Source organism: Muscardinus avellanarius (assembly GCF_963383645.1).
Source record: "Muscardinus avellanarius genome assembly, chromosome: 17".
Classification (NCBI taxonomy): Eukaryota; Metazoa; Chordata; class Mammalia; order Rodentia; family Gliridae; genus Muscardinus; species Muscardinus avellanarius.
In genome coordinates, this window is record NC_137803.1 from 16,855,200 (window position 1) to 16,875,551 (window position 20,352).

The 20,352-nt window shown below is 49.4% G+C and overlaps 1 protein-coding gene across 5 annotated transcripts in view; it reads right to left on the reverse strand.

The window, feature by feature from the left end:
* Window positions 1–20,352, reverse strand: part of ZNF532 (zinc finger protein 532) — a gene marked incomplete at both ends in the record, with an annotated part of 142,399 nt that overhangs the window by 71,767 nt on the left and 50,280 nt on the right. For 3 of the 5 annotated variants that reach the window (XM_080714399.1, XM_080714397.1, XM_080714395.1), the window contains one exon: window positions 6,124–8,466. In XM_080714399.1, the coding sequence (XP_080570525.1) occupies window positions 6,124–8,466 (2,343 nt within the window). Of the gene's footprint in view, window positions 1–6,123; window positions 8,484–20,352 lie in introns of those variants that run through there. The other 2 variants (XM_080714398.1, XM_080714396.1) reach the window with 1 other exon arrangement.

The following is a 20,352-nucleotide window of genomic DNA, read 5'->3' on the forward strand; positions in this document are numbered from 1 at the left end:
ATTGTCATCTGCCTTTAAACACTTCACGGCAAGGCGGCGGCGGCTGCTTGGCCTCTCAGCCCTGTCTTTGGCGAGGCACCCCACAGCAGGGATTGAGAACAGGCAGGCTCAGAACAGGAAGCCCACACTGCGCAGGCCTGCTGGTGTGAAAAGCCCACCGCCCACCTTCTTTTACCCCGTGCCAGCAGGTTCGTGCTGCCTGGAAGAGCCCCTCCTGGGTGAAGCAGCTTTCCCAGGCCCTGTAGTCTAACCTCAGCTAGCCACGCTGTAGGCTCCTACACGAATGTGGGCTCGGGAATGCTTGGGAATGCTGGACGGGAGAGCTCTGCTTCAACCCAGCTCTCCCCAGAGACCCGCACCAGGATGTGGCTGAGCAGAGTGGCGCCGCTTAAGGCGGCTGTGTGAAGCTCTCTGCCACTGTCCCTTCTGAATGATCGGCCATGGAGCAGCCAGACGGGAACAAGAACGGGCAAGGCCAGGCTCAGCAAAGGCCGCCAGAGCCTCCCGGTGGGCAGCAGCCCTCTAAAATGGCAGAGCCATCATCCACGTTCACAGGGAGGGTGCCCTCGCCGGGAAGGAAACTCAGGCAATCACTGTTGGACCCCAGTCAAGCCCTCAGCAAAGCCAGGCCACCAACCCCTGCCAGACCCCACACAAAGCCCCTGCCCAGATGGCAGAGAAGAGGACTTGATAATGCGCCCCACACACACCGGCCAGCCCAGGGCGCGTAAGAAATGCCCCCAAGGAAATCTCTGGGTCCAGAGGATTTCACTGGAGAATTCTACCAAACATTTAAAGAAACACTAACACCAATTACACACACTCTCACTTAGAAAATAGAGGAGCCGGGCATGGTGACGCATGCTTGTAATCCCAAAACTTGGAAGGCCGCAACAGGAGAATCACAGGTTCATGGCCAGCCTCAACAACTTAGTGAGACCCTGTTTCAAAATAAAAGAATAAAAAGGGCTGGGGGTGCAGCTCAGAGGTAGAATGCCACTGGGTTCAATCCCCAGTACCACATACACACATATTTAAAAAAAACAAAACTAAACAATCTAACTAAATAATGGCAAAGATATGAGGAGATATTCTACCTAAAGTGGTTATATACAGACGGCCAATAAACCTGACGAAAATGTATTCAATATTGTTAACCAATGGAAAACACAAAATAAAAGCACAGTGAAAAGATACCACATACCTACCAGAATGGCTAAAATAGAAACTGGTGGGATCATCAGATGCTGGCCAGGATGAGAGCTGGGTGGTGCCACCAGCCACTCCAGGAGGGGCTTCTCCCACCCAAGTACGAGCCAGGCCCGACCTGCTTTGCTTCCAAGATCAGACGAGCTGGGGCAAATTCAAGGCAGTACGGCCATAGGCGAGAAAATGGTTTCTTAAGACTCTAAACACACAGCCAGGCATGGTGGCACTTGCCTCTCATCCCAGCACTTGGGAGGTTGATATAGAAGGTTTGCAGGTTCAAGGCCAGCCTCCCCCACCCCCAAAAAAGAGCCTAAACATGCAGTGATTGTACATGTCAGCAGCTATACTCCTGGACATTTACCCCAGAGAAATAAAAACCTATGTTCAGCCAGGCTTGGTGGCGCACGCTTGTAATCCTAGCATTCAGGAGGCTGAGACAAGAGGATGGCGGTTCACGGACAGCCTCGGCTACTACTTAGGCCCTTTGCAACTCAGTGAGACCCTGTTTCAAAATAAAGAACAAAAATAGGGCTGGGAGTGTAGCTCGGAGGTAGAATGACCCTGGGTTCCATCCCAGTACGGCACACACACCAAAAAAAAAAAAAAAAACCAAGAACCTATGTTCACACAAAAACCTTACACAAGTGTTCACAACAGATGTGTGCAATAGAGCCCCAAATCAACAGGGGTTGAGTTAAACAAACTGGAATCATCTCAGCATGGACTACCACTCAGCAATAAAAAGAAATGAACCACGGGCCTCCGGTGTGCGATGGTTTGACGGGTGATTTCTTGATGTGCTAAAGGGACACCCACTGAGCTGAACCACACCAAGTTGTAATCTTGACCTCCTCCCCGGCTGGCGGTACTCAGACTGACAGAGTCACGGAGCAGCGCAGGCCACTCAGAAGCTAGCAGGTGGGTGGGTTGGGGATATTTTGGTGTGTTTTCAACTCAGGAGACTTTCAGCTTTATGATGGGTGTATCAGAACCATGACCCCTCCTACATCGAGGAACACCTGCATTGCTCTAGGCCTGGGGGATTCTCAGGGAATCACGCTGCGTGAGAACAGCCAACCCGGGGGTTATCCACAGGACAATTCCATTGATGGGAGGCCCGGAATGATCAGCCATAGACATGACAGCGGAGCCATGGGAGCGATTCTCGTGGTGATGACCTGCTCCATTTCTTGACCACAGGGACATCAGCATCCTAGTTGCGCTACCATTCCTTAGTTGTTGTGGTTTTCTCTTTTTGTTTTTTTGTGGTTCTAGGGATGGAGCCCAGGGGCATACTACCTCTGAGCTACACCCCCTTCCTCCCCCGCAGCCCTATTTTTTATTCTTTATTTTGAAACAGGGTCTCACTAGGTTGTGGAGGGCTTTACTAGGTAGCCAAGGCTGGCTGCGAACCCACGATTCTCCTGTCTCAGCCTCCCAACTACTGGGATACAGGCGTGCGCCAACGCACCCGGCTTGCTCCCTTGTTTTGAGGGATGTTACCGCTGAGGAAAATGGATGATGAACGGGGACGCACGACCTCTCAGACTTCTCCACATTCCTTCCCTGCATCTATAATTATCTCAAAATAAAAAAAGAAAGAAAGAAAGAAAAAGAAAGATCCCTGCTGCCAGAGAACTAATATCCCTTCCTCTGGGCCCAGTTAACTCAAACTGAAAGAACAGGTTAAAGGCTGTAATTGTGGTAGGGGACGAGGCTGAGTCCCGAGCCAAAAGCTGTAGGCCCAAGGCTTCATTGTGCACTGGGTCCCTCTCAGAAGGGCATGGTGAGGCCCTGGAAGTCCTTACAAATGCGGGGTACCCAACACAAGTACAGGGCAGTCCTGTTTCTCAGACCACCAATACATTGCCAAGAAGGAAGAGGCCAATGGGAAAATGGAAAGTCAACACTGTAAGTCCACAACACAGGAGGTCACAGAGGAAGGGGCTCAGCAGAGTCTCTGGCGCTGCAGGTACCACTGGTCCAACAACTAAACTCTGTAAGACAGAGTGCTTTCCGTGCAATCTCAGAGAGGAGGAGGCGTTGCTCTCCCATTTGAGTTTAAGCTCACCAACTATCAACCGGCCCAGGGCCGTGTGACTGGCAAGCAGGAACGACGGAGTGAGGCCATGATGCCCTTTCTTCTGGTTGGTCTCAATGCCGCCCCGCCTGCCCCCACCCCCATTCCCTGACGCCACACCGGGCCCCCAGGTGAGGACCGCCCCGGCTCCCACTGCACTATGAGGCTAGGACGGCGACGGCCACGTGGTCCTGCTGACCTCCCGGAGCTGTGGAGGACTCGCGGCGGTCACACTGGGAATGCTGCAGGAGCAGCGGCCGTTCCACAGAGAGCTGGAGCAGGTAGGGCTGCCAAACAAGAATTCAGACTTCCTGCCTGGTCCAAATGAGAGGAGCCATCAGGCCGAGTCTGAGGAGACCAGGAAATTACGGAAGAGGCGTTCTGGCCTGTGATTGGGATGGATGGGGAAATGAGCACCAGGAGAAGAGTGCACCAAGGTGCATTACTACGGCTCCAGCCCTGTAGGGCCTGGCTACAAGTCGGCCGAAGCTCACGGAGTCATAAATCCTCTTCTTGGGGGAGCTGAGCAGACGGCTTCAGTAGATGTAACTGGAGAAAGGAATAGAACAGGGGCACTTGATTGGTTTTACAGTTAACACGTGCCTGCCGTGACTCCCTCTTTAGGATGCCAGGGGATGAAGGTGACCTGCACGTTTTTTTACTTGTCCCAGCAAAATAAAAAAAGTAACAGCAAAACAACCACATACCCAAGAGCTATTTATCTGCTTCCTTCTGGGAAAGCAGTCTACCCTTGTTTAATCCTAGCTTGTCTACTGATCCCAAAAGATTAACTGACAACAAAACTCGGGGGGGGGGGGGGGGGGGGCTAGGTGTGGTGGCACAACTGTAATCCCAGTGCTTGGGAGGCTTTGACAGGGCGATTGCTGCTTCAAGGCCAGCCTGGGCAACTTAGCAAAGCCCTCAGGAACTTAGGGAAACCCTGTTTAAGAAATTTTTAAAAAACTGGAGGAGTCGCTCAGAGTAGAAGGCACCTGGGTTCAATCCCCAGTACCAAAAGAGTAAATAAATTAAGAAATAAAAACAATAAAACTGGGGGAATACAAGGAGAAAAGGAAATTGCTACCCCTATTTTTAGTGTTCCTGGAGAAGGAGGGGTCTCAAAGAAGACAGACACACCTGAGAGCAGCTCCAAATCGAGGACCTACGACTAGGCTGTGTGTGAGCCCTCCTCCACCAGGACATACCCACCGATCTACTCTACCTACCAGGGACAAAGAAACAGGGCCCAGGATTAAGAACAGAAGAGCGGCTGGAGGTTTTCCTTTTATTCTTTTTAATGCATTTTTCAAGATGAAAAGAAGTACTACTCTTTTGGATGAAGTGGCAACAAGATAAGGGGGAATCCAAGCAAAGAGAACCCAAGCCTTATCACTGGGCTCTGCTCCAAGAGGCGCCGCCGCCCTGCAGCTGCCACTTAGCTGCCCCCCCCTCCGGTGAAGCAGTCCCCTGTCCCAGCTAGTGGCACATTCAACATGAACCTGCAAAATGCTGTCAAATCTCTCATCGACTCCACTGGCACCAAAATACAACCCATGGGAAAAAACACAAGAGATTCTGGTCCTGTGTCCCCAAACTTAAGCTACAAGTTTTCACATCCATCGTTGCCCTTGAAGAACTAATCACCAAGACTGTACCAGATTTGTCAACCACAGCATACACATCCTAATTCACAAAATCCTGGAGGGAAGATCGCTTTACCTATAGATCTTCATAAAGAGAAGTCTGAGAGGCAGGGTATATGGGCTTAAACTCGTGCCCCAAAGGGGAAGCCTTTGAATCCCACGAGTTTGCTGGCTCCAATAATTCATCAAACCTTTCTAGCTGGAAATTATTTCTTTCGGCATGTCTAATTACCTCCAAATTATAAGTGTATTTGTTGAACATGTTTTCTATTAAGCAAAAGTTGTCTCAGGGAGAAAAGCAAATGACAGAGATAAATGGACAGCGATCACTGGAAAATGTACTTCACCAACATCAACCTGCACTCCACGACACAACACAAAAGCTGCAGACACACAGATGTCTTGTGTTTACGTGGAGACAGGTTTGCCACGTGGAGCTCTGATTCACTGCCATGAAAACTACCACTGAATATACTTCTGAACCATCTTCAATAGACATACTGTCAAAGTGGGTACCCATTCAGGTGTGTTTATAAAAGCCATTTCAGCCTGGCATGGTGGCACACCCTTGGAATCCCAGTACTTGGGAGGCTGAAACAGGAGGATCGCAGGTTCGCAGCCAGCATCAACTACTTAGTGAGGCCCACTGCAACTGAGTGAGACTCTGTTTCAAAATAAAGAATAAAAAATAGGACTGTGGAGTATAGTAGAATGCCCCTGGGTTCAATCCCCAGTGTCGCAAAGCAAAAAAGTAAAAATAAAAAATAAAGCCAATTCAGTATTATAAATAACCGCAGTCAGTAGTAATCTTTAAAATTCTAAAATTGTCACCAATAACTCAGGAACTCTGACGCCATAACCCGACTTGACCACTTAAGACAATGGATGACGCTGGAATTTTATAGCTAAACCTCAGACTTCCAACACACACTCCAGTGACCAATTCCCTAAATCTAAACTACCACGATCCAACCGGTGCATATACTTCTTATCTGGCTAAAAGAATCACCCTCGTCTTTCAGCCTTGCTTCTACTCTGAGAACACCATCCTCTCTCCCGGTGCTTCTTCACATACACACGAACGAACCCCGCCTCCTAACTGCGCCGCCACGCCTAAAATCAAGACATCTGTTCAAGCGCTGACAGCTACAGACTCATCACCGAGACACCGAAACGTAAATGATACTCTACTTGTCCACTGGTATCTGCGGCCTGCTGGAAATGCGTAGCCAGCGACGTCTCGTCCTGGAAGACTTCGTTACACTCCAAACACTTGAGACTGTGTCTACAGAGTTTGGAGGGGTCTTCGTCTAGGGGCAGAGCTGGGGTGATGGGTGTGCTTGAGGGAGCCGAGATCACCGTCCCAGTTATGCCAGACTGGATTTTTGTGAGAGTGTGTGCGGCGGCTCCCAGAGAGCTCTGCAGAGCGGAAGATGCAGCGGAAGTATTGCTGGACGGAGAGACTATCATCTGGTCTGCGGGGACCGGCTTTAAGATCAGGTGGGAGCACTGCATGACCACCCCTTTCTCCTTGTGCCCGCGAGCATGGGAGAGGAGGCTGCATTTGTTGTAAAAAACGAGGTTCTTGGTACAGTGGTTGCACGTCACTTCGATGCGCACGCTGCGCCTGTCGTAGTGCTGGGTCAGGCTCTTCTCCAGCGCGAAGGAGTCCCCGCACTCCAAGCACTTGTACCCCCGCGTCGGTAACGTGATCCCTGTGTTGGCGGGAGGACTGAGGTTGGGGATGTAAACTGGGACTGGATTGACACTGCTCAGCACCTTGTTGAAAGCTTCCACCACAGAACTCTGCAGGGACGACACCACCTGGACCCGAGACACCTTCTTGGGTGGTTGCGAGGCCGCTGCGTTGATTATTGCCTGCTTTATTTGCTGCTGAGGTTTGGTGAGCACTTGGCGGAGTTCGGAGGTGGCCTGGGCACCCTGAGGCAGAAGGTTAAGGTTGGCAAGGTGCACAGTCTTTGGCACAAGTTTGGCGTTGGCCAGGCTGGACGCCGGCACGACGACAGTCTGCTGCTGGATGGCGTTGGCGGCCTTGATGATGGCGCTGCTGGCGCTCTGCACGGAGGCCGCGGAGATGACCGTGGCTTTCACCGTGGTGTTGTTGGCGAGCTTCAGATTGATGACCTGGGACCCCGCCGTCTTGACAGCAGACACGGGGAGGAAAGCCGTGGCCACGGGCTTGATGGTGACCTGCTTGGGAGTCAGCTCCGCGGGGGACACCGCGTTGGTGACAACGGCCGACTGCAGAGGCGCCCTGGGGGGAGAGGCGAGGACTGCGGCCGACGCCGGAGAGGACAGGAGGGATGTCACGGAGGCCATCACGGTGGCCGTCTGCTCAGAAGGCTTCTTCACAGAGTCCAGGTCCACCTCGGGCAGCACCCTGGTCACAGTCCTCTTGATCTCGCCCGAGGACGTCTTGATGGTCTTGATGCGGACCTTGGGGATGGCCGGCGTGGGCCCCGCGGGCGAGGACGGGGAGCCTTTGCTGCTGTTCTCACTGGACACGCTCCTGGGGCTATCGGATGGCTTGAGGGAGGCTTTCTTGGTGCCATCGATGAGGCTCTGGGAGGATTCGGGGGACTTGTCGGCGGGCCTCGGGCCGTCGTTGGCCTCCTTCGGTAAAGGGGAGGACTCCCTCGAGTTGGCCACGGGCTCTTTGCAGGAGTCCGAGGCCGCCTTTTTGGCGCTCAGGGCCGCGATGGCGGCAATGCAGGAGGAGAGCTTGGAGGACGACTTCACCTTGGACGGGGCCACGCCGCTCACTTCGTTCTTCTCTGAGCTCAGCTTCCCTTCTGCGGCCCTGTTCTCCAGCGCCTTCTCGGCGGGGTTTTCCTTCGACTTTTCCTCCACTTTCCTGACTTTAAAAGGTTCGTAAACACTCAGATTTATGGAGTTGGTCTCCGTCTCTCTCTTCACTTTGTTTTTCTCCATGCAGCCCGGCGCAGGCCCGCCAGCTTTGCCCGCGTTTTCCCCTCCCAGAGCCTTCAGTTTATCATAGTCCTGCTGGGAGACAGAGCCCGTCAACACGTTGGACCTGAAACCCGAGCGCGTGTCCTCCTTGTCCGGGGGGTCGTCCACCTCTATTTTCTCGTCATCGTCAAACTCTTCGGCGCTCGAGATGGGGCTGAACTGACTGAACGTCGAGTCCTTGAGAGTCACCTCAGAGGCGGGCGCGTCTCCTTTCAAGGGCTTAGCCCCGTCTTTGCCGTAAGTGTCCAGTGAGGGGGAGGTGAGGAAGCCGTTGTGCAAGCCATTGCCCGTGGGGTTGTGGCCCTCTTTCTCAGCGCCCTCAGAGGAATCAATGTTGCGGACATTCTTCACGATCACGCTGACGCCGACATCGGAGGAGGGCGGGGTGTGGGAGTCGTCGTCCCCGTGAGAGTTCTGCTTGATGTGGTTTTCGTGGTCATCGTGTCCAGACTCAATCGCTGCTTTGGGATCGACCATATCTGGGATGTCGAAGGCTGCCAGGAGGTCATCAAAGTCTGGGGTCTTCATATCCCCCATGGTCATGAATTTGATCAGATGTTCTGTTGAGGGAACAGAAGAGAGTGCCGTCAGTCACTCACATGTGTACTAACAAGGTAAATCTCACTGTAATTTACAGGAACATGGTGCCGATTACCAAGAAAGGGCAAGCTGGTAAATGCACTTAGCATAACCACAGACACCTGGGTCAGAGTGACAGCCCAGAGAATATGCATGAAACCCACGTGATCCTGGTGCTGAAATGTAGTCCAGTGACGCCCAACGTGGCTCCTATCCACCTAGAATGAAGTCGATCATTGTTACAGCTCAGGAAAGCAGGTTTTGGTGTTACAGATAAAAAATTTTCATTTATTGTTGGATTCCTCACACTGTTTATACAGCCATGTGTGGTGGCGCATGCTTATAATCCCAGTACTTGGGAGGCTGGGACAGGAGGATTGAAGGTTTGTGGCCAGCCTCAGATACTTAGGGAGACTCTTGGGAACTTAGTGAGACTATGTTTCCAAATAAAATAGATCTGAGGGCATAGCTCGGAGGAAGAATGCCCCTGGGTTCCATCCTCAGTACCACCACCAAAAAAAGAAAAGAAGAGAAGAAATATATAAAAATCTACTTCCAAACATACTTTGTATGTATGTGTATGTATGATCCTGGGGATTAAACCGAGGGGCATTCTACTCCTAAGCTACAACTCCTAACCCTATTTTATTTTATATTTGAAACAGGGTCTCCCTAGGTTACTGAGAGTCTTACTAAGTTGCTGAGGTTTTTGGTAAACCTATGATCATCCTGCTCAGCCGTGTGAGTGTGTGTGTGTGTGTGTGTGTGTGTGTGTGTGTGTGTGTGTGTATGTTACTAGACATTAAAACAGGGGCTTCTACTTCCAAGCTACACTCCCAGCTTTATTTTTTATTCTTTATTTTGAAACAGGGTCTCATTAAGTTGCAAAGGTTGGCCACAAACTTGCAATCCTCCTGTCTCAGCCTTCCAAGTACTGGGATTACAAGCATGTGCCACCATGCCTGGCTCCCGTATTTTGATCTTGAAAGCATTTGATTTTATAGCAGCATGCTCACTATTATAGTCACCCATCAGACTTAGGGCACCACACTGAAAGAAATAGATTACAATAACAAAAAGCAATTACAGACGTCAATATTCACTCACAGAAGAATGGGCATCCACCAGAGGATGTCCACTACGCAATTATGTAAAGCAGGAATTAAGCAACAAAGCCAGATTCAGGCGACTTGCAACGGAAGGAGCCTGCTCACTTGCAGATACATAGTCCACTCTTAAGTTACACACAGGGTGTGTTTAAAAATCCCTAAGAGCCGGGCGTGGTGGCGCACACTTGTCATCCCAGCATTTGGGAGGCTGAGACCGGAGGATCGCGGTTCGTGGACAGCCTCAGCTGCTTAGTGAGGCCCTCTGCAACTCAGTGAGACCCTGTTTCAAAATAAAGAATAAAAAAATTGGGCAGGGGGTGTAGCTCAGAGGTCGAATGCCCCTGGATTCCATCCCCAGACCCACGCCCCCAAAAAAATCCCTAAGAAGCTAATTCCATCCATTTTTACTTAAACCTAACTTTTCCTGTTATATTAAAAAGAAAACACTCTCAGATGGAAGAACAGAAGAAAGCCTGAGGAAAATGAGCTACCATGCTTGCACATACCTGTAATCCCAATACTAGGGAGGCTGAGACAGGAGGGTCACAGGTTCAAGTACAGCCTCAGCAACTCAAGGAGAAACACTGCCCCCACCCCAGAAGTTGAAAGATCTTGTTTCAATATAAAAATAAGCCAGGTGTGGTGGTACGCACTTGTGATCCCAGTACTTGGGGTGGGGGGGCTGAAACAGAAGGATTGCCAGCTCATGACCAGCCTCGGCAATTTAGGAAGGCCCTCTGCAACTTAGGCCCTGTTTCAAATAAAAAATAGGCGTAGGGGTATAGCTCCAGAATGGAGGCCCTGGGTTCCATCTCCAGGACTACAAAAAATAAAAATAAAAAGAGCTAGGGATATAGTTTGGAAATAGAATGTTCCAGGGTTTAATCCCCAGTACCCAAAAAAACAAAACAAAAAGCCAGGCACGGCGGCACACACTTGTAATTCCAGTACTTGGGGAAGCTTTGGCTACTTAGTGAGCCCTCCGTAACTTTAAAGAATAAATAATAGAGCTGGGAGTGTAGCTCAGGAGTGGAAGGCCCCTGGGTCTCATCCCGGGTACCATAAAAAAAAAAAAAGGTGAGGCAGTCACATACGTCACTACAGATAAAAGACATGGAAACACATGCAGAGCTTGGGCTCTTTAAAAGAGGCTCTTCTGCTAGGCACGTGGTACAGCCTGGAATCTCAGTACTTGGGAGGCTGAGACAGGAGGATCACAGGTTCGAGGACAGCCTCAGCCAATAGTAAGATGCTCATCAACCTAGCAAGACCATGTTTCAAAATAAAAATAAAACAGGCCTAGGGGTATAACTCAATAGGTAAAACGCCCCTGCACTCAATCCCCAGTACCAGAGAAAAAGAAGGGACCTTCTCCCCACCTACTGAGAACAAGGGCTGGGGATCAGGTAAAACCTCGGCCTCAGGGGAGGCCTTACCCTCTCTGAACCCCAGGGCTCACCTTAGGGCTCTATTATTTCCGGTGTCCATGTCATCCAAAGCCTGTGGGTCCCTCTCTTCTCTCCTAAGGACAATGTGCCGCTCATCTTTATACCATGAAAGCCAAATCATTAACAGGCCACCAGCCAGGGACCCGAAGGCTGGATTTACCACAGGAGGACAGGCCTGGGCCGGCCGGCACTCACTAGTGCTGAGACCTGGGGAAACAGCAGAATCCCCCTGGGTCCGGGCGGGAAGAGAAGGGAGCCGGGAGAGGAGGGCAAAGAGCAGGAAAGGGAGGGACAGAGAGGGAGAGAGGGAAGGAAAGAAAGAAAAAGGAATGAAGTAAGCAACAAAGTCAGAAGGAAAGAGCGAATTCAGGCAACTTGCAACTCAGGAATGAGCCTGCTAACTTGCAGATACATACTCTAATATTTACCACACTGTTCCTCTAACTTTGTGGTGTCTGGGAGGCTGTCTTCCTGAGGTATTTAATAATTTTTTTTTTAACCCAAGAGCAGTCTACCTCCAAGCCCCACCTCCAACCCTATTTTTTATTCTTTTTTTTTTTTTTTTTTTGTATTGGGGATGGAACCCTGGGGCTTTCTACCTCTGGGCTATACTCCCAGACCTATTTTATATTTTATTTGGAAACAGAGTGTCACTAAGTTGCTGAGAGCCTCACTAAGTAGCTGAGGCTGGCCTTGAACCTGTACGATCCTCCTGTCTTAGCCTCCCAAGCACGGGGATTACAAGCGTGCCACCACGTCCGGCTCTTTATTCATTACTTTGAAAGGGTTTCACTAAATTGTGAAGAACCTCACTAAGTAGCTGAGGCTAGCTGCAAATCTACGATCCTCCTGTCTCAGCCTCCCAAGTACTGGGATTATAAGTGTGTGCCATCATGCCGGGCTCTAATCTTTTGTGCTTTTAAAATCTATAGAGATCCTGCATTCTTAGCCGGGCATGGTGGCACACATTTGTAATCCCAGCATTTAAGAGGCTGAGACAGGAGGATCTCGGTTTGCCGACAGCCTCAGCTACTTAGTAAGGTCCTTTGCAACTCAGTGAGACCCTGTTTCAAAATAAAGAATAAAAAACAGAGTAGGAAGTGTAGCTCAGAGGTTGAATGCTCGTAGATATTTTTATGTCAGCGTTACATTTGTTTGTTTGTTTGCTTGCTTGCTTGCTTGCTTTTTGGTGGCACTGTTGATTGAACCCAGGGCCATTTTACCTCTGCACCCCATCGCCCCCTTTTTTTTTTGCAGGTCTGGAGGTAGAATCCAGGGGCATTCGACCTCTGAGCTACACTTCCTACCCTGATTTTTATTCTTTATTTTGAAACAGGGTCTCACTGAGTTGCGGAGGGCCTAAGTAGCTGAGGCTGTCTGCGAATCGCGATCCTCCGGGTCTCAGCCTCACAAATACTGGGATGTCAAACGTGGGCCACCACGCCCAGCTTAGGCCTTTCTTCTTAAAATGAAATCCAACATTTCAAGTGTAAAATGTGGGAAATGGAAGGATCCACCTGTCAGATGCTACTTCCATTAAGAACCCACCCACTATGACAGCCCCTCGACGCCCCCACTTTGACTTGGAAGCATCACGTTGCTGCTGTAAACTGAATCCCCGCAGGACGGCAGCGTTAGTGAAGAAGCCCTGTGATCCCGTCTGTCTTTTCCAACCATGGAGCTCCGGGTTGGAGGTCATCATTTTGGGAAACTGAAAACAGAATCAGGACCCATTCCCTCGCGGCACCAGGGCTGGGAGGTGGATCTTTAATGCCACCAGGTATCCAAAGCTGGGACCCAAGCTCCACATGTCCCCGGCCTACGTCCCCTCGCCTTCTCTTGATGGTTTAGTAAGCAAGAAATAGTTTCACACTGTTCTCCCACGGTGCATTCAACTCTGGTACAAAGCATACTGAGAGGTCATTCACACACTAGGCAGTGTCCAAGGACACACATCCACGAGAAATGACAAAAGGTTGCCCCATGACAAAAGGTTGCCCCGTGAAATTAAACTTGAGCAGCCAGCAGTTCCCATCAGCAGTGCAGTCCGCGGGTATTCCTCCCAACATTTGCAAGATTAAAGCATGACCTTCTTACCATCTATGCCTCTACTACCTACAGGGAGCTGCCTGATTCCTGCACACGCCCACAGCAGCAGCAGATCACCTGCTCAGAACCAGCTTGGTGCCCCCACACCTCCAGCACCCTTTCCTACCTGTCCAGCTCAAGCAGAGTCAGGGACTGGGAAGCCGGCGCAAACCCCAAATCTCCCGGGTGGAGAAGGTGATTTGCGGTTTCTCCAGGGGACCCAGGTGGCCCTGCCCCCAGCCCAGCTCTACTCCACCTCATTGACTTTCTCCTCTTCGTGGGGGCAGGTGAGCCCAGGGTAATACAGTGGGATATTCTGAAGATGTTAAGACCTCAAAAAATAGGAGCCAGCGGCCTAGTTCACCTGAAGGAAGCCTGACTATCAGCCAAATCGCAAAGTGGACATTTTTAAACACCAGAGAGCGAGGCACAGCACATTGTCAGAAACCTGAGACAGCTGCGGCTGGGGGACCCATCTCTCTGGGTTGTGTAATTGATGCGATAAATACCGCTCTCTGTAACTTCACACTTGGGTTTTGGCTTTATAGAAATGTTTTTCATACCCACAATCACACTGTCCTATTATTACCCTTCCCCTTCCCACGTTCTACAAGGCAAAAGCAAATGTTCCACTTGATGGGGGAAAATGTTCCCTTCCCACTTCATTGCTGTTATAATGAATATACTGAGAATGTTTTTATCTGAACATTTCCTTCATTTTCCACCCCAGTTCCCAAGCACTACCATCTTAAAAATAGATTATTTTTCTTAAACATTATAAAAATAAATCTGTCTTCACTTCTACAAGATAATATAGAGCGATCTTATTTTAGCTTTCCTTTCCTTCAATGCCTTGATTTTCAAACAGAATTAGCTGTACTTATTCTAACAATGTCTTTCACTTCATTTATAACCTATAAAATATATCTTCTTTCAAGGTACCAATGGTCTTTTATTTAAACTAAACTCTATATAAACAACTATAATCCACTAATACCATTTGCGCTTAATGTATGAAGTCCTTTCATCGAAAGACAGAAAATATCTGCTGGAAAAAAATGCTAGGCCTGTTTACAAAGAAGGAAATCAAAAGAGCTGAAGCCTGTCACATGATTACTTTATTTCCTTCTATGACACAGAAGACAAAACATTTCCTTCCCTACCAAAGCCTCTTAAAATTATAGAAAGATAACTCATTCTTGCTGGCAGACGTCTAAAGTAAGCAAGTGATAGAATTCAGAAAAAAAACTATTCACTCCTTAATCATACTTATCCTTTGTAATAAAAAAAACTGTTCAGTAAAAAAACTGTTTCTTCTTTGTAATAAAAGAAGTTGGCTTGCCAATTTCCAACCACAGAAAATCAGTGTTAAAAGGCTCAGAAAGCCAGGCGTGGTGGCGCACGCTTGTAATCCCCACACTTGGGAGGCTGAGACAGGAGGATTACACAGGTTCGAAGCAGCCTCAGCTACTTAGTGAGGCTCTCAGCAACTCAGTGAGACCCTGTTTCCAAATAAAATAGAAAAAGGTCTGGGAGTATAGCCCAGAGGTAGATAGCCTCTGGGTTCCACGCCCAGTACCACCAAAAAAAAAAAAAAAAAAAGGCTCAGAAAAATTGCCAGGTGTGCCTGTAATCCACACTTGGGAGGCTGGGACAGGAGGATCGTACATTCCCAGCTAGCCTCAGCAACTTAGCTAGGCCCTCAGCAACTTAGTGAGACCCTGTTTAAAAATAAAAAATAAAATAGGGCTGAGGTGTACCTCAGAGGTAGAAAGCCTCTGGATTTAATACCCAGTTCTTTAAAAAAAAAAAAAAAAAAGTATCACAGCTGCAGCTGTGAGGATCCTTGTTTCACTGTTTCACTCTAAGAAGAGGTGGAAACGGATTGCCAGTCCCTTGCTTCTGGGAAACTGGCAGATTCCCCACATTTCAAAAAAACTATACATAAAAAAACCCTTAAACATGCATACATTTGTGAATATCTACAAGTGTGTAGTTTTGAGGAAAAAGAGATATAGAATCTCTAAAAACTCAGACCCAGAATAATTTGACAGGCCAGAGCGCCTCATGGGTGGAAAGGTCACTCTCCAGCCACGGGAAGATGCGGCCACAGGGACCCCGGGGTCTCTCCCCTCACCGGACCAAGGCACTGCCCGCTCCCGCCCCCTCGTCTACAAGCCTCACCAGACAAAGGCAGTGTGCAGCAAACAGCTCACAGGCAGGGGAGAGAAGAGAAGACAAGTGTGCCCTTACCAGGACACTAGCAAACACAACACAACTGCCATTATCCAGAACAGGCATTTACAGGTTTCATTAATCCTGATGGTATCCATTACAGATATACAAATTAGTGCTTGGCCAAGGCGGTCAGTTTTCATCCTCAGTTAACAATACTCCTGATGTGAAAGGTCTAACTGCTTCTGAAAACATGAACGTAGAGCCCTTTCTCAGAGAGCAACCTGGAGAAATCAGAAACAACCCCAACTGCCCTTCCTTCCCTGCACTTTACCCCCCAAAGGGTTGCCTCGGTGAACAGCTCAGCCCTCCCTGCCCAGAGACAAAGGCCTTAGCATCCTCAGCCCTCCAAGAGCTCGGCCTGCACAAGTCTACCTGCCCTCAAGCCTCTCCAGGAAGCTCACTGCCTCCCGCATGGGCCCTGGTCAAAGGCTCAGCAAGAACCAGCCCTTCTGCTCTGCTCTTCAAGCTGCCAGCTGAAGCTCGCTCAGAGAGGGCAGGCCCTCAGAGACGGCAGGCCCAAGAGGCCAGACCACACCAACCCCACACCCACCCTCCAGCAAGGTCACTAGCTGCAATACCCAGGCCTCGCCCTGTTAACTCCCACCCTGCTGGAACGGGTATTTCTAATCTTCCTATTCTTTTATTCCTGCAGTTAACTTAAAAGTAGATAATAGTCACCAGGCCAGACCTCCACCCAGTCATATCTTTTTTTTTTTTTTTTGTAATACTGCCTCCAAGCTACACCACAGCCCTATTTTTCTTTATCCCCCCCCCCCCCCCCCCCCCCGTACTGGGGGTGGAACCCAGGAGCATTCTAGCTCCAAGCTACACCTCCAGCCTTATTTTTTATTTTTTATATTGAAACAGGATTTCACAGAGTTGCCAAAGGCCTCACTAAGTAGCTGAGGCTGTCCATAAACCGCAATCCTCCTGTCTCAGCCTCCAAAATGCTGGGATTTCATGCCTGCGCCACCACACCTGGCTTTTTTTATTCTTTATTTTGAAACAAGGTCTTACTAAATTGCAGAGGGCTTGAAGAGCTGAGGCAGGTCCTGAGCCACTCTCCTCCTATCTCAGCCTCCCAAGTACTGGCATAACAAGCCTGTGCCACCACGCCCAGCTTCACGCCTTTTTTTCAAGTCTTGTCTGTCCCTCCACTGCAAGCTCCATGCAGCTGGTCCTCCACAATGAGCCTGGCTCCTCTCTTCCATTTGGGGTGGCACCCATCACATCCTCCAGCTGACACAGAGATGACCCTGAGCCTCACCCAAAGGACCTAAGTACTCTGTCCTCTAGTCATGAGGCTTCCAGCTTCCACCTCTCAAGCCTCCCAGCACCTTGCCCTGGGCAACCTAGGCTCCAGAAACTACTGCTAAATCCAGACTGCGGGGGAGAAGTTGGGCAAGGATGGGGAGTGTGATGCTAGGATATGCTTCCATGCAGCTGTCAAAACCCAGGGACTCTTTTTTGGTACTGGGGATGGAGCCCAGGGGAGTCTCCGCCTCCCAAGTGCAGGGATTACAAGCATGTGCCACTTCACCTGGCTCCCAGGGCCTTTAAAAAAAAAAATTTATTGATGTATTGTCAAACATCTTGATGAGACCCAGAGACTTTTATGCTATATAAATTTAACATTTAGCCAGGCATGGTGGCGCACACTTGTAATCCCCGCACTTGGGAGGCGAAGACAGAAGGATCGCGCTGGTTCGGAGCCAGCCTCGCTGGCTTAAGAGACCCTGTTTCCACATAAAAAAAAAAAGTTAAAAAATAGGTCTGGGAGTGTAGCCCATGGGAGTGTATCCCAGAGGTAGAAGGGCTTCCAGGAACCCCAGTACCACCAAAAAACAAAACAAAACAAAACAAACAAACAAAAATGAACAAATTTAACATTTAAAATAAAAAAAAAAAAAAAGATGAGCATGGTGGCGCACACTTGTAATCCCAGCATTTGGGAGGCTGAAATAGGATTGCGGCTCGAGGACAGCCTCAGCAACTTAGTGAGACCCTTTGCAACTCAATGAAACCCTATTTCAAAATAAAGAAAAATAAATAGGGCTGAGGGTATAGCTCAGAGGTAGAATGCCCCTGGGTTCCATCCCCAGGACCACACACACACACACACACACACACAAAGCCCGGCATGGTGACACACACTTGTAATCCCAGGATTTGGGAGGCTGAGATAGGAGGATTGCAGATCAGCTACTTACTGAGGCCCTTTGCAACTCAGTGAGACCCTATTTCAAAATAAAGAATAAAAAATAGGGCTGGGGGTGTAGCTCAGAGGTAGAATGCACCTGCGTTCAATTCCCAGTACTGAAAAACAAAACAAAACAAAGAAGCCAGAAGCCAGGTGTGGTGGCACAAGCTTGTAATCCCAGTACTTGGGAGGCTGAAACAGAAGATGGCAGGTTTGCAGGCAGCCTCAGCAACATAGGCCCTCCAAGACTTAGTGAGACCCTGTTTCAAAATAAGAGAATAAACTCAGGCTGGGAGAGAGGTCAGAGATAGAATGCCTCCAAGTTCAACCCCCAGTACCAAAAAACAAAAACAGAATACCAGCCAGGTGTGGCTGGTGGCTCATGCCTGTAATTCTAGTATGTGGGAGGTTGAGACAGGAGGATCACAAGTTCAAGGCTAGCCTCAGCAACTTAGCAAAATAAAATAAAAAATTTAAAATAAAAAAAGAGCTGAGGGTGTAGCTCAAAGGTAGAATGCCCCTGGGTTCAATTCCTGGTACAAAAAAAAATTTTTTTTAACAAAAAGTAAAGAGATATGGGTAGGTAGTCTAATGGTAAAACACCAGTGAGTTCAATTCATTGTACCACTACCAAAAAAAAAAAAAAAAAGGAGAATTTCAGAGAAGGAATATTCTACCTATAGCATAAAGCTACTAAAGGAAATAAAGCGGTTTTCTCATAGCCAGGAAGCACTCCACAAAAGCTGGGGGTCTGGCTGGGGGGGTCAAGTGCTTACCTAACACACACACGGCGCCCTGGGTTCAATCCCCAGCACCCTTCACTACCACAAATAAAAACACTCCAAAGGCAGTCCATCCCCACCCTGTGTCCCCCTGCCCCTGTCCTTGCTGCCTGTGACCTCCCTGAAGGACTCCACTTTCCAGGCAGCCTCTCCTCTGCAGGGAGCCCGTGGGCTTTGCCGGCTCGCTGGGAGCTTCCTCTTCCCTCCCTCGGGGTCCCTTCCTACTTCTGGGCACCTGCCTTTGTTCAACACAACCTCAGCAGCTCCTGTGGTCATAGTGACACCGGGCACTCCCAGAACTCATAGGGTCCTGCAGTCGCCCTCGTTTGGCCTTGAGAACAGCGCTGTCAGCTGTCTGCGTAACACTCCACCTGGCTCCCCCCCAGGACGCCACACCGAAATGAAAGCCCTGGTGTTCCCTACAACCTGTTCCTCCTGCAAGCCCTGTCTGTGCTCTGCAATGACATTTACCTTCCCTAGAAAAACATTAAGAAAATCCTCAGGCGGCCTTTCACGAACTAGGAGGTGACGCGCTACTTCTGCGGGATGTTACTAGGCTTTTCACAGAAAGGAGACACGGAGACAACAAATGGTGGAGCTGTCTGAGTTAAACAGATTTCTATCATGGCCTCTAATACACAATGAATATTATATGTCTCCCCAAAAAAGCGATGCCAATAGTTTCTCAATTTTGATCTAACCGCAGGTCATCTTTCCTGTCTGTGAACACGAATGCCAAAATGATTTCCCAAAAGACTACAATGTGTTTATTGCTGCCAGTTCTGCATTACAGTTACTGTTAGTGCATCTGGTCCCCCGGCTTTATACATATTTATTAGCTAATGTCAAAGGCAAAAGGATGCCTTATGTCAATTTCCATATTACAATCAGAAAGTTTGAGCGCTTCCCCTATGGGCTGCTTACGAGTTCTAAGAGAACGACTTGCACTGTGAGCACTGAATGGCTGGAGGAACGGGATGTACTTTCCATTTTCTTCTTGTCAGTGACGGGCACTTCTGGTGGCAAGCCGGGGTATACAGAGCGTGCCCATACCGTTCTGAGTGGCTGAGTGCCTGCGGACAAACCCTGGTGAAGGGACGGACATTAAGGTCCCAGCTACCAACAAACAGCTGCGGGTAGAGGACACAGCCCCTCCCACCGCGGCGCCACCCAGAGCCGCTGTCCCCTTTGCATGCACCCTGGCTTCTCTGTGTCCTCAAATATTCCACTTTAAAAATGAGAATAAAAGAAGCCGGGCTTGGTGGCGCACGCTTGTAATCCCCATGCTTGGGAGGCTGAGACAGGAGGATCGCACGAGTTCGAAGCCAGCCTCAGCTACTTAGTGAGGCTCTCAGTGACTTAGTGAGACCCTGTAAATAAAATATAAAATAGATCTGGGAGTGTAGCCTGGAGGTAGAAAGCCTGTGGGTTCCATCCCTAGTACCACAAAAAAAAGAGGATAACAGCACACCCATGATATGGAAAGGGAATACTGCTATTCAAGGGGGAACCTTGTGATAATCAAATGCACAGCACAGAACTCAAGCCAGGAAGGCCCAGCGGTCAGAAAACTGCCAGAAGCGCCCCTGCCCTTCATCCCATGACCAGAGACGGACGTGCCAGGCTGATGGTGGGGACCGCATTCTGGGGCAGTTTTCACTACTCATCACTAGCCTGCCGGGACACAGAGCACTGGCTTTGGGGGAGGGAGCGAAGAAGCTAAAGAGGATCCCGCTCAGCTGAGAAGGACAGAACTGAGGGTCAGAGAAGGTCAGGGGCTTCTCAGCCACAGAGACCACGCCCAGCTCTGTGTGTTATAAGAAGAGGAGGAAAGAGGAGTATGTTCCTTTCAGTTAACATTGATCAGCAAAAAAGTGTTTCTAAAATATGGTTTCCTTCAAAGGACAAATACAGAGAGCAGACAAACATACTAAAGGAATTTAGCTCAGCGTGGTGGCGCACGCTTGTAATCCCCGCACTTGGGA